The sequence below is a fragment of the Amblyomma maculatum genome, chromosome 4 (assembly GCF_055883805.1).
Source record: "Amblyomma maculatum isolate TAMU_Amacu chromosome 4, ASM5588380v1, whole genome shotgun sequence".
NCBI lineage: Eukaryota > Metazoa > Arthropoda > Arachnida > Ixodida > Ixodidae > Amblyomma > Amblyomma maculatum.
Window position 1 is genome coordinate 106,684,629 of NC_139347.1, and position 15,268 is coordinate 106,699,896.

Below are 15,268 nucleotides of genomic sequence, written 5' to 3' on the forward strand. Positions count from 1 at the left end.
GTTATGTCAGCTGCAAGCTGCCACATGCGCGCGCCGTACCCGTGATTATTGAGTCCAAAGTCTGACACCGATGTGCCTGTGTAAATGTGACCTTTAACTATAACACTTTAAAATGACCGACCTACACCATAGTTTCAGTTTCAGTTTAGTCGTTCAGTCGTGTCCGACTCTTCGTGACCCTATGGACCATGTCACGCCACGCTCTCCGGTCTCTCACTATCTTCCTAACATCACATAACTTCATCTGCAGTGCCTCGAGGATGCCATCTAACCAACGCGTTCGCTGCCCACCCCTTCTCCGGCGACCCTCAACCCTTCCCAACATCAAATCTTTCTCCAGCAACTCCTCTCTTCTCATCAGATGACCAAAGTAGCTGAGCTTTAACTTTAAAATTTGACACTCCAATGAGCAGTCAGGGTTTATGGTCGACAATATCGACTGATTTGATCTTCTGGCAGTCCAAGGAACTCTCAAGAGTCTTCGCCAGCACCACAATTCAAACGCGTCAATTCTTCGCCGGTCAGCCTTTTTCACAGTCCAACTCTCGCATCCATACATCACAACTGGAAAGACCATAGCACGAGTTATACGGATCTTGGTTGGCAGACTAATGTCTCTGCTCTTTACTAGGCGGTCAAGGCTAACCATTGCTCTCTTTCCCAGAAGCAGGCGTTTCCTAATTTCATGGCTGCAGTCTCCTTCCGAGGTAATCTTGGAGCCCAAGAACAGAAAATCTGTCACAGCTTCCACTTCTTGTCCATTGATGCTCCAGGACTTGATAGGGCAAGACGCCATGATCTTTGTATTTTTAATGTTCAGTTTAAGCCCAAACTTCTCACTCTCTTCTTGTACGCGGATCAGAAGTCTCTTGAGTTCCACTTCACTTTCTGCCATTAAAGTGGTATCATCCGCATATCTAAGGTTGTTGATACGTTTTCCAGCAATCTTCACTCCAGCTGAAGACTCGTCCAGACCGGCCTTCCTCATGATGCACTCTGCATATAGGTTAAATAGGCAGGGCGACAGTATGCAGCCTTGCCTCACTCCTTTCTCGATCGGAAACCAATCAGTAAGACACCTACACCACACGGTCTGCGAAAAATATGATAGATTTATATAGGTAATTTTTTATGTGATTCATAGCATCTGTTTTACTTCATTTTTACTGAGGCTACATAAATCAGTAACGGAATTAAAGCACACTTTACCGCTCAGTGTCTGCTGTGTTGCACATCTCAACCCGGTGTGATGCATCATAAGATATTTCGAAAAACACTGAGAAGTTGTGTTTTGGCGTCTTGAGGCGCTTGTAATGGGAAAGTTAAGTAGGTGCCTCTATATTCTCAGTAACGATAGCACTGCCGACAAAAAGCGCTATCAGCGCTGTAATTACTGCTGGTAATATATTTTTATGTTAAGAATTTATGCCTAGTTGTGCCGAAAATCCGACCCAGTACCCAGGTTTGAGCGTCACCACCGATATTCTAACAAGGCCTTTGCATCACCTTCTCTCCCATCAGCGAACGTCACGACAAGCGGATGAGCGATAAGGTGTCAGCCACTGAATCTGCGCTTACAGGCTTGGGTAAAGGGGCGAGATGACATCATGTGACTAGACTCAGATTCGCGCTCGCACCTTCATTTGCTAGTACTTTATCGCCATCCGCCTGTCGTGACGTAGGCTGCTGGGGTGCGCAGGCCTTGTCAAGATCTCGGTGGTGTCGGTTTGAGAGTGAGCCTTCAGCACAAGTCCGAAATTCTGACGGGGGAAATGTTTGGGTGGGGCCTAGTCCTCCGTAGGGGCGGCCTCCGGAATTCATCTGATGAGGGATGGCACTAAGGGAAACTGCTCGTCTACTTGAAATATACCTTAATTCAAAGACAGGTTGAAAAACGTGCCGCAAAATAATAGATGCCTGACATGAAGTGAATATGATAATGAAGCATTGTTTAAATATTGGGTGACGGGTTATAGTGTGATTTACTGAATAATTGATTATTGAATACTGACTGGGGAATAGTGCATAAATCCAATGTAGAGTAGACAAAGAATCTCGTGCTGGTGTCGGTCAGTTTAAACACGTGTGATAGAACCTGTGCCCCGCACTAGTGCGGTATTGTCTTACATTGTACCATACGTGTGTAAAAGTGCATGGGCTTAGGCGAGGGCGTGTCTTCGCGTGATGGTGGTGCTCGACTGCCAGGGACACTTCGTAAGACGGATTCAGCTAGATAGCTGAAACTAAGACTAGAAGCCGGTGCATTTGAAGAGAGCTGATGAGTGCACACGTGATCGCGTCTGCTCTAGAGGCAGGCGAATTATAAGCATCTAACTTATTATTTTATAACTATCTTAGGAGATATTGGTAACTATTTATAACAAAATATTGTTATTGATAAAGACCACCGATGGATGTCTTGATGTGTAGAATATAATTTATACTAGTCTAATTGAACCACCCAAGCTTAATCAATAACCCATTTGAAGTTAACTCCAGCGTGGGCACTGCCAACGCAAGGCTTAGGCTTTCCTTTTGCTACAGATAATTTTCGTTTCTCGCCTACAGAGTGATGGCGCATAGAATTCTCCTTTCACCCCTGGCCACTGTGGCATCTCTGCCTCCGTGCATACTTGTAAGTTTGCAATCTATGGTATACCTTTTGTGGTAGTATAGCAATCTATAAGACGTCACTGTCTTTCGTTCAAAAATCCACACATAAGTGAATTTAGAATATATTTGCTGTGACCGTCCTGAATACGCATCTTCCAATCTAACTTGGATTCGTGTCCTCGTCTATAACAAATTAGATACTCTCATTTTAGTTGACGGAGACTTAAAGCACGGTCAAACTTCTTGTTCTTTTTCTTGGATTGCTCTAGAAGCGCTCACTTTGTTGTCTCCCTTCTAGTGCATTCATTACGTCTTCTAAACTAACAACAAATTTCAACGCGCGTGCCACGGGGCATCCTGTATTCACGTGGTTTGTGTGAGCACTTGGGTATCGACAACCATCGTTGGGTTGTTGAACCAAATAGTTGGGCAGTGACCACCTCGATATCTCAATCTTCACTGCACTTTCCCGACTCCAGAAAATAGGCCGAAATGCACGCTGGGAATCATAGGACTCGTACGCACAGATATCGTTTATCTAAATAAAACACTCCCCCACCCTGTCTACGCTCTCGGTTGCTTTGTCCACTTTCACGCCTTAAGCTGTAGACATGAGAATTACCCTAACCTGGATATACACACTGTTATTCGTAGGGTCCTCCGTTGTCCGGTGAATCATTATGTTGGTCGTAACACTGGCGACCGTCCAGCGGTTCCCTCTTTTCATTCTGCTACTGCGCGGCTTCGCCGCCGACGCGAGGCTGCATGATGCGGCCAGATCAAAATTACGCAGAGCAATGGGCACTTTGGGCGACTAGTCTTACCATAGAGCGCCTTTATACAGCAGCTGCATATAGAGAAAGCATTTTCTGAGCTCTAAATTCGGATATTTCCTCAACTGGCAGCTCATCACTTTTTCGCACATTGTGACTGCTTTCCTAGTCCTTGTGCAGTGTTATCAGGATTTGTTTCCTCGGCTGAGGTTTCTTTAGACCTCTTCGTGGCAGAGCTACTGCTCTCGATATAGCACTTCGATACTAGCACTATTTCAGCATGTGATGGCATGCTTTACATCTACTTTTGCAACCCAAAGAAGTGCGTTGCAGATACTGCAGGAAGTATTCAATGATATTGGCATCCCGCAGTGATTCCGAAATCCTCAAAGTATTCTATGGCTGTCCGAATATTCAAGTTAGATCAACGGCAACTACCTTCGTGGTCCCTGCTTCATATTATCCTAGCGCCTATGATCCCCTATGTATATGACCACATTATTGCAGCTTGCTTGCTATAGTGGTTGAAAATATATGGATCTTATCCCCGACCACAAGTCCGTTTCCTTTCCTATACTAGAATGGTTGACACTACTGCTGTTATAGCAACTGAAATACTAATCATTCTCCGCGGAGTCATTTTGCTTCAGATATTCTGAAGCAAAATGACAGCGAGACTTTATTGACAGCGAGACTTTATTGAACGAATCGATCACGAGGCGTTCAGCGCCATAATTTATCTCCCCGTCTTCCCTCCATACCTGTCCTTCAAATGTCTCATTACTAACTAATCGACCAGCGTGAGGCAAGCAGGGCAAAATAGCAGCCTCCTCTACTTCATCGCAACAGCTCTGGATTAGTGGCCGCACTGTCGGCTCACAGACAGTTGACCGGCTGCTTCACCACGGCTATCAGCCTCACATCTACATCTAGGATTTTCATTATGCAACGATACATCACACACACAACTGCGAGGATAGACCGGCGTTCGCAGTCCCTCCCATTCTCATTAAAGTCGACGCGATAGTTCGAGATTACACAAAACAAGCGAGCGACGCCAAGGGGGAAACCTATACTACTCCGAACAGCTACGGAGAGCGCACCATGTTTTGGAAGTTAGGGCGCTGTAAATACCTGCTTCCCCACAAGACACTCACAAGACATCAAGCAACTACCTGGAGACGGCTACAAACAAACTCATGCCCAAGTCGCTACATATACAGTAAGATTTGGTCTACGCAATACACTCCAGAATACGTGTGGTGCGGAGAGATAGTCACCCTCTACCACTCCACATGGGGCTGTTGGGCGTGCCCGATAGAGCCCAAAGTTGCAAACCCGTCAGTCGAACAGTAGGATGGGGCTTTTGCCCAGCTCCGACCCGCAAGATCAGCTAGCGCTGGTCGAGCGGGCCGAAGAGGCAGCAAGAACCAATGGGATCCTGTACCTAGGAACACCATCTGCAGCTCAAGACTCCAACCCCTGAACCCCTTTCCGTTTCGCGAAGTAAAGTTTTATACTACTACTACTACTACCGCGCATCCTATACCGAGTATGCGTTCTCCCTTTTGTCTTGGAGTTTCAGGCAATTTACAGAGACATTGCTTCCATTTTACAGGCACACGCATTAAATAAAATTAAAATATACATAAATCCCTACTTCTCTTCGAGATCACATACCCAGGAAGTTTTCTAGGAAAGCATTGAGCGTACTTTCTTCAGATGTTGTTTCACATGATAATGGTAATCAATAATTTAACTGTACTTCTCTAGGGAGATTTCTAGCTCATCGAAATTAATTATCAAGAACGAGCTTTATTAGGTTATATGGCAGCGTGCCTAATTTGTTGGAGCAAACTTTGGTACTTCCTGGAAGCTCAGAGAAGTGCAATTAATGTTGCTAAAACGTGTCTTAGAATGCTAGCCGCCTGCTTGGTATTCCGCTTCAGAAACGCTGCCTACTGTCTTTTTTTGCAGTTTGAATTTCTTGCTGCTAGAGCAGGAAAATCCGTATAGAAGGAAATTTTTGCTACACACTCAGAAACGTAGACCATTCCCAAATGAATGCGTCTCATATTTGATTCAAGTTGTGGCAGTCGCATCTTTAAGGGAAGGAGTCACCAAACTGCACAATTCATTCATAACAACGGCTCAAAATTTCAGCTGTTATGTATGCATAACCCGAATTTTCGCCCTTGATAGCGATACATATGTTCTTCACCTGAATACACCGGCAATAATTGACGCATTCAGTTCAGTTCAGTCGTTCAGTCGTGTCCAACTCTTCGTGACCCTATGGACCATGTCACGCCACGCTTTCCGGTCTCTCACTATCTTCCTAACATCACATAACTTCATCTTCAGTGCCTCGAGGATGCCATCTAACCATCGCGTTCGCTACCTACCCCTTCTCCGGCGACCCTCAACCTTTCCCAACATCAAGTCTTTCTCCAGCGACTCCTTTCTTCTCATCAGATGACGAAAGTAGCTGAGCTTTAACTTTAGAATTTGACCCTCCAATGAGCAGTCAGAGTTTATGGTCGACAATATCGACTGATTTGATCTTCTGGCAGTCCAAGGAACTCTCAAGAGTCTTCGCCAACACCACAATTCAAACGCGAAATTCACGCATTAGACACCCGCCAACTTCCAATCGAGCAAACTCTTGCTCTAATTCCTTCGTGTACTTATCCTGCCGCTCATAGTCTTACTCGGGAGGAGGAGTTGTCCGTGCGCTGGATTAGGGCAGGAAAGGTTCTGACCTCTTTTGGCCGTTATCGGTGCCGCCACAAAGAGTTCGTCGCAACTGACAAGGTTTCTCACTGTGCCACTTTCCCTGACCTGAGTTATGTGCGATACTTGTAGGGGTTCCCAGCTACGCCTTCGGCAATGCAGCGCTTTCTATTTAAGGTTTGCCTGTTGTGGGACCTGGATTGCGGGTGTCGAACATTCAGTGCGTATTCGATTTATAGATAGCTTTCGAGAATAATTAGGGCAGGCAGGACTGCCCTTTTTTTTTTGCGCACTTTCTTCGACAATATGTGTTATGGCAAATATGTCGAATAAAGAAATAAACTTCAGGTGATACTTCGGCTGCTTCTGTAGAGGAATGTACTACGCTCAAGAAGCGTCAGATCTTTGGAGGTAAGGGCATCTCAAATACATTACCCGACACGGTGATCTTGCCGGCCAGTGAGCTTGCAATTAAGTGACCCGTGAGGCGATGCCGCGTTCTGCAGCGGTAGCTCCGGTCGGCGTCTTCGGACGTCGCCTTGTGCACCAGCAGCTCTCCGCTTTCCAGGAGAGAGTAGCGGTCTTCTGCGAGGTGAAGAAATGCGAGAAGGTAAATCTTCTTAAGTTAAACAATCATTGCAACCTAACAAGTAAAATGCCACTATGGGCAACTTCACTTTGGAATTTAATTAACGAGCGACAGAAATAGCCTTTTAATCATCTGTCCATAGAACACGTTGAAATATCATTCAGTGATAATTGGGAACCCTTGTGAGTTATAAATGCGTAAATCAGGACGGTGTATGACACTCAGTTTCTCACACTGCATGCATTCATCAGAAACAAACACACAGCGCCTTATTTCTCATTGCTTTATCCATCCAAAGCTTTAGTGCAATGCGTTTTTTTTATTGCGTAAGCAATACTACGCCAGGTTTCAGCCCATCGCTTAAACCCGGCCGGTAATCACGTTTGATCTTTAGAGCCACCGCAGAATGGGCCCCTCTTCAAGCCGTCGGCTGAATCCGGTCGGTAGCCATGCCGCGCCGCAGAAGCAGAAGCAGAAGTAGAAGAAGAAGAAGAATAAAGAACAGAAAGAAAAGCTACTTCAGCTTTGCTTACGTAACATATCGGGTTTAATTTAAACCCCAGCTAATTTGTTTTATTTGTAACAGGATTCCTGGAGTGCCATATCAACACATTGGAATAAATTCCTTTCTTGAGCATGCACGATTACCTCGCAGGCAGAAATTTGATAAATACGCATTATATATTTCTCTTAGCACAACCACGTAACTACAAATCCTTGTGGGGCAGCTGTACCTACCAGGACAGTTCACGTACACATGTAGCGCTGGTGGGAAACCACCAGTCGCGACCAGAGAGAATGAGTAACTGTGGAGGACGGCTTGAAATTCCGAGGCGCGTAAAAAGTGTTACGTTCTTCTGCCTGCAAACAGGTACTGCAGTTTAACCAATGTCCTCAATGATCGAACAACAGCGGAAGTAGCTGCAATATTCGACACATTCAGCTGCAGACTTGTTCGAGACTCAACAGTGTAAGGACATAGTATTTATCCTTCATAACGCCGTTTTCTTTAGGTTGCATTACTGTAAACACGGCACAACTGTGTTTTCCGCGTTTTTCGGAGACCATAAAGCTGCCGCCATAATAGCTCCCTGCGGTCCTTGCAGCATATCGCTGAGAGCAAGAGGGGAGGCAAATCTTACTGTCTCCCGACACAAGTGTGGAGATAGAAACCTGGCCTGCTACTATGCCATAAGCGTTAGTAGCACTCACGAACGCGTCTCGCTCGCCTGAAGGGCGTAATTGAGCGATAGTCGATAACGGCTACATGGGCCCAGTGCGCAGCGGCGTGCAACAGCAGAACCTCGTTTCCACCGGCCTCTCTGCTTCCCTGCAACCGTGACCCTGCTAACCCAAACGGGATTTCAAGTGGAACAGCTTGGCGATACATTTGCCCTGGTAAACAGGGCATAGAGGGTATCAAAGGCTTTTTCCACTAATGAAGTTGCTCTTTTTGGACATCCGTTATAGATAGAAGTCAAGATAAGTGAAATGCTTCGCAATATATTTAAGCTGATGAGCGGGTCTTAGGTGACGAGAAAGTTGTAAAAAGACGAGCGCTGACCTTGTGAGTTTTCTTTTTGTCTGCTTTGTCTGCAATTTGCACTCTTCGCCGCAAATATAGCCTACCAACTCGCACAAGCATCTGTTTTGAACCTATTTCTCCGATGTGCTCAGTAAAGGCGTGTTATGTTATGATGTATAGATATTTAAGTACAGTGTGGCATGTTAAAACATTCTTATGTATGGTAGTTTGAAGTATGATATTCTATATGAAGCTACGACACGTTAACTGAGGTTTTACAAGGCGCTCGTTTTAAGTGTGGTTTATTGCACATTGCAGGGTCTGTGGCACACTTCGTAATGATCAGCATCGTTTTGCTTTGTCTGCCTGTACTTTTTTATTTGTGCATGTTTACGCGCAGTGGAGGACTGTTTTTCGGCTGCCTCCGGAGAAAGGATTCAATCCCGACTACTTAACCGCAATAGCCAGTGGACATCGTGAATTAGCTTGGAAGAAACTATTATGAAGGAAAGTAGAGCAAGGTGATGGGGTGCTGACAAGCAAGCCGTTGTCCCGTGACCAGTCGTTCCAAAGAGTTCGGAGTATACGTCCTCCTTATGGAAATAATTGTCGTTTGACTGAGAAGCACCTTCTATTCCTCTCCCTCCCTTCCCTCAAGACATATATCCCGCTATAAGTGTTACTTTTTGACGCCACAGCTAGTCTACAAATTGCTTTATCGAGCGAAAGCAGGGGGAAACGTTCACTTGGGGACAGTTGTAAAATTCTTTCAACCCTGCTCTAACGACTATTTCTGTAAATAAACGAAGCAACTGCGAAAAGATTATGGCAGGCTATGCCAGCACAAGGAGGCGAAACCACCTTCTGCTCCCTTCCCGGTTCAAAGACCGGGGGGAGGCATTTAATTTGGGGCTATAAGTTACTTCTCTATACAAGCACCACTCCGAAGGAGTTTGAAAGTGGCTGACTAGGAGCGTCTTGAAGGGCTGGACTATATAAGTATTCTCCGCTTTGCTAACGCGCCTGTTCACGATCGATCTGCCAGAGTAATACCGGAGCGTAAACTACGGTTTATTAATGCTTGCAAGAGCCGGTTAAAGCGGTCTCCATAAGTATTTTATTCTAATGTTTCCGGGAAATACCCGCTCGTTTCGACGCCACTCGTCTTGGCCTGTCGAAAAGATCTTTAAGACAGATACAAATTAAACTACCTCCGCAGGAGAAAATCTTGTTTGGTGTGGAATTCGGCTTCCTCAAATACTGCTGTAGTGTCCGTTTTTCACGTCCATCTCTCAGTTAAATTTCGACTTTTATTTTATAGTTCGCATCAATATAGCTCACGCGCTTCAATTAAAAGCGAATTCACACAGCCCGCAGCCTATTTCCTCCCCATGACGTAGCTTGCTGCGCTGAAGCCTGTTTTATTACTGTAAGAGTGACCATATTCAATATCTCCCTAGGTGCGACCGGGTTGTCATTAATGCATTCAATATTCATAATAGATAACCGACCTAAATCACTGCTCGAAAGGCACCTCTCATGCTGACCTGCAGTTGAACCCCTAAGAGCTAGCACCATTTTTGGTTCCGACAAAGAGCAAGCAAGTTTTTAATTAACTTTACAATACGTTGCAAGGTTCGCAGTATTTCACGGTAGTCATTTTGTTCCTTGAGCACTAATTGTCTTGGCAGAGAGCACATGCTTAGCCATGGAAATGAGCGAAAAACACTATGATAAAATCACCTATTCCGTAAACTGGTTGCGAACCACGTGACTGGATCTAACTGACCACTCCCCATTAACGCAAAGCAAAGGCTTCGCGGGCGGGAAAGAAGTTAGTGTATTTTGGGTTCAGATTATGGCAAGCGTTTGGTCGCATTTCTAGAAGAGCCACTGTTAGGCGTGGACGAAATTGCACATTAATTTGTTAGCAACATAAAATGCTCTTCATGTGTAAAATAAAGCGTGGCGTTTGGGCTGATACTTTCACTCGTCAATTTCCTTTGTGCGGGAGGAGAGCCTATTCCGCTAGGATATGCCAGGCATGCAGCACGATGAGATACGAAACAGCAGCCTATCCGTTTCGTCCTCTGGTCTATAGGTCTGCGTTGTGCTAGAAAGCGACTTTCGTTATATTTATTGAGTACAAAACACCCATAGGGCGCATGTATAAAGAAACTTCAAATTTGGTTATACATCGGGTGTTTATTTATGGCAGCGATGACCATCGCCTTAAAACATGCAACGTATCCCCTTGTACACATAACGCATTCTGAAATGTCTAGTCAGGGAAGGGATTGAAGCACGTGCTCTTCAGTATATAGAAACAAAACAAAAAAAAAAGCTCATGAAGCTGGACACCCTCACCGTATCATGAATTTGAGGAGTTCATGCGAGCCCCCGTGAATTAGACGCCAAGGATTCGTAAACCAGGGCTATCGATATCCGGACAGAATTCGTAGCAGTGCGAGCGGCGGCTGCACAGCTGCTGCCATCGATCGCACCACTGAGAAATCTGCGGAAGTTTGAGCTTTGCCCAATCGTGTGCCTAGAGGCCAAGCATCAGAACCGAAGCGTCGGGAGCTTGCCCTATGATCGAGTGATTGGTCACTGCATACTGAAGAGTTCAGAGCTGTAAGCCAGAGTAGAATATAGTGATATATTTATTCGAAGACTGCGGAATTGGTATGAGGTGTAGTGATGCAGAGATTTATTCAACATAAGAATTTGCAAACCGCTGCTTGTTTTCACCTTCGCCGATGTCAGCGTATCAGGACCGAAAGGAAATTAAAGATACACCCCAAATCTATCTGTTCTTATTCGTGATCGTGAGCAAAATGCGAGGTTTCCCATACACCATTTTTATGGTGGTATCAGTTGCATACCTAACCATCATACCATGACACAAAGTCCTTCTGTGCAGGAAATTTTACCGTTAATGTGCACAGCTCTGCGTGGTACCACAGATATTACTTCGTGTTTACTGTAATACATCACAGATACCTGTTTTTAAAACAGTTGCAGGGGAACATGTAGCCCCATTATGTTTAATTTCCTGGTTAATGCATTTGCTGGTTAAGCGATGAGCAATGGTATACGGTAAGACGTTTTTAAATCACTTCAGTTCTATAAAAAAGTACACTACAGCACACCTAGGCATGATAAATTGCAGCACAGGAATAGAAGCGTCCTGAAATTTATTGCATGTTAGAAAGGGTGGTAATTTATCTACATATGAGTGAATAAAAACCTACTACTGCATAAGCAACGTGAATCTCTGTATGACTAACTAAACTAATAATTAATAACTTTTATTATTAACCTCATTATCTTCAATTATAATATGATGTCCATCAAGCCCAGCACACTCTCAACACAAGTCATGAGCGTTATATTTTATGAACCATTAAGCACTAAGTGTGTCACTATGGTGGGCGGCTTAGCGCGTTATCCAGCAAAACCTATTTTAGCGGTTTAGATCAGTTATGTACCCCACAGAAGAGATCTTTGTGGTCACTTAAGTATGACCAAATTACATTGCAAGCTTGTTCACTTCTCGCCGTCGTCTCCTTCTTCGTCGTCTTTTTGAAGAACAAACAATTCTTGGCAACAATCGAAGAAGGCTGGTTTCCCAACGAAAAATTGTGCTCTTGCAAGCGAACATTCAGGCAACGGCCAGTTTAACCAATATACATGCACCCACAAGATAGCAGAATATGGTACAGTACATCTTTTTCGCATTTGGTGTACTGATTTACATGGTTCACATTGCACACCTTCCGCATTTTACGAACAGCACAACTAGACCGCTTGTAAATCCTAGCACAAATACTACCAACTTTTTGAAGACATAGCGCAAAAACGACGGGGACCACTAACACAGATGTAGATGTTAGTGGTCCCCGTCTTTTTTGCGCTATGTCTTCAAGAAACTACTACCAGCTAGCCGAAACCAAACATCTGTTACTCCCAACTTTTACCAGGGCTGAAAATATTACATCAATATCATATCTGTTGCCACATTTTTTAGTTGATGTAAAAAGCGATGAACATATGGAAGAACCGCTACCTTCGTTTTCTTTCCCTCTGCAGCACTTCTAGGTGATGCCCTCTTGGCATCCTTAATTCTTTTTAACACCTTACTGCGGGCTAGAGTCGAGACAGTGTCTGGAAAACTAGCCAATCTTAATCTATTTACGTGCTGAGAAAAACTACCATTCCAATAATGAGTACACGACTTGAGCAAAGAAGCCCACAAACAAGAAACAACAATACCACATTTAAAAAGTTTTGAAGGGCCTGACTAAAAATGGTGTTGTCTTCGTTATCATTGTCTTGTTTGCACTGTTTATTTTCCAAGAGAGCAGTATGCTGTGCCACTGTTTCTTTGTCCACAAAGCAATCACAAAAAATTATTTATGCGCACTGTTCTAAATTGTCGCATCGGTGTAATCAGAGACGAGTCAAGAAATCTATTTTAAAGCGTTGCATACTCAGGAACAGAGAAGCTCTTTTTTATTTCCCGTATTTAACAATAAAGTAGAATGTTTCCTCAATAAATTTCAGTATCTTTTTTGCGAATCGACAAGGCACCACTTACCTTTGTTGCCAGATGCATTGATGGTGAAACCGTCGTCACGTATCCAGGCATCGACCAGCGTGTACTGGCGGATATAGGACGGCACGTGGCACTTGAGGACCGCAGTGTTGCCGCGTATGACGAAGCCATCGTACACTCGAGGCTCGTAATGGTAGTCCACCACTGCGAACAAGTAGAAATGAAATGCAGATATAGTTTGTTTGTAGTCATGTTGAAATGAAAGAACAAGACCTAAAAAGCCCAATCATTTGTTCTGCTGCCTTACCGTTCCCGTCGGACCTGCTGGTGCGCTCCTGTGCTCCCGCGGATGATTTCCCTTGGACATATATGAACCCTCAGCATTTACAGAAATTATAGCACCAATAAGGCATAGCGAGGCGTCTATATAACATATATATTTATCTTCCAGTTTACGGAATAACTAGAAACCCAACCATAAAGGGCCGTGAATATTTCCGTATCTGAAACTCTAAAGTTGTATTAACTCATGAACCTGTAGTATTTCCTCGCAAGGAATCCTTACATGAAAAGTACCTTGTTACAGGTAGATGTTAACGATAAATATTACGGCATTAGCTTTAGCGAGTTACGAGAGTTCTTCAATAACCAAAATCTGGAAGCCTGCGAATTCACACTCACACGCACGTAAATTAAAGTAATCCCATCAATTTCAGTTTACCATTTCGACCATAAGAACTTCAAGAGAGCCTCGGTCCTGCCCATTTGGTGCGGCATTATGAGAACCGTTATGATCTACCATTATCAGAATACAGGCGACAGCGGCAGGCGGCTAAGAAGGAATTTTATATGTTCATTATCCCTTATTCTATCGTGCTGCTGTGTTGCCTTTCAGAGGGCCTCACAGCTCTGGGGCTGGCTTTTGAAGCTTGCTTGAATACATGCATGGGAAAGAGTTTTCTCGAGAGACCTCTGGAAAAATAATGCATGTACCCTCCTATATTTACCCTCGCATTTTATTTGCGTTTCTGGTGCTCGTAGATTCTGCTGAAAACATTAAATGTCGACCACAAGTGCCTGCAATGGTAAACATGTGAGTTCAACATGAAGTGCTATCACCTTTCGTAAATTACCTTTAGCAAAACATGTAGTGAACATGGGGGGCTATTTATAGTATTCATGCGAGATAGAGAACCGCCACAAACACCATGCGAAGAATTCAGCACTGTTTTTTTTTTGCTGTTTATTTCTGTGTATTAGTATTGTTCAGTCACATTATTTAACACAAAAACAGATTCTCTTTGCTTTCCATGGAGCCAGTGGCTCCATGGAAACCACAGTGAAATGCCTCAATATTTACATTTACAGGCAAGATACAGATACATACAAGATATATTTACATGCAAGGTACAGCAAGTGCCGATACAGACATGGCAATTTTCCCTCTCAACGGAAGTTGCAATTCGTAATTTAAAGGCATTAATAGTTGATTTTCACGCAATGAATATTTTTAAATCTCCATATTTACGCGTCACTATCGCACGCACACAGATTGAACAACGAAGGGCATGCAAGCAACCAAATTGAGGTTAGTTAGGTCAATTTAACTTATATAAGCGCTATTCCAGTTTTATGTGCCAGAGTTTGCTGGCGCTGTTTTATTTGCCTTAGCAACTATTGAGGCTTTTTTTCGCTGGTTATAGCAATAATTTTCGCCAATTTTACTCAACTGACTTTTTGCGCCTTTTTTTCACGTTTACACAGTATTTCCCTTTAGAGGCTCATCATCTATTTGGCCTTATATCCAGGCCCATTCTAATTGTATTGCTTTCTTTTTTTCTGTTCATTTATTCAGCACAGAACTCCGCATGATAGAACCCTTATTGTCTCGTCTCGACCATGAGCACATCTCATAGAAAGCATGGGAAACCTCACGCACACAACGATCTTATAGCATCTGCTATCCACTGTTTCATTGCCATCAAACGATGGCATTGTTAATGCTTTTTTGTTGGCTTAGAAGAAGGACAAAAACGCCTGGAAGCAGCCGGAGTAGTATAGGTGGATTTTCAACGCTGACACGAGCGTGTCTCGCAAGCCCCGCTGGTACCCCAGCCTGAAAGCTTATGCACAAGAGTGCGCGAAATCTCTAATTGCATGGGGTCCTTAATACCAAGCTTGTGCCCTGATATAGCGCTGCGCTTTCTACTTCGCTCTTTGTCCTACAGCAAACGCGTCTTCGGCTACAATATATGTTTCCTGATCTAATACATCGTTGAATAATTATTTTTAAAAAGCATATTTGACAATCGAATAAACGATTACACATGCATGCGGACATGAAAATGTAGTTTATTCTCAGTCAATCAAAAAAGCCAACTACAAAATATGATCAAACTACAGGGGTCTCGCCATACATTTTTTGACTGTCGGCTAGAAGCTCCACCTATCATGACCCTAAAGGAACTTTTTGGAAT

At 43.9% G+C, this 15,268-nt stretch overlaps 1 protein-coding gene across 1 annotated transcript in view; it reads right to left on the reverse strand.

Moving 5' to 3' along the window:
* Positions 1–15,268, reverse strand: part of LOC146191919 (cell adhesion molecule Dscam1-like) — a 111,520-nt gene that overhangs the window by 93,037 nt on the left and 3,215 nt on the right. The window contains exons 4-5 of the mRNA XM_084600401.1: positions 12,834–12,995; positions 6,555–6,704 (exon numbers count right to left, since the gene is read on the reverse strand). Of these exons, the coding sequence (XP_084456527.1) occupies positions 6,555–6,704; positions 12,834–12,995 (312 nt within the window). The remainder of the gene's footprint in view (positions 1–6,554; positions 6,705–12,833; positions 12,996–15,268) is intronic.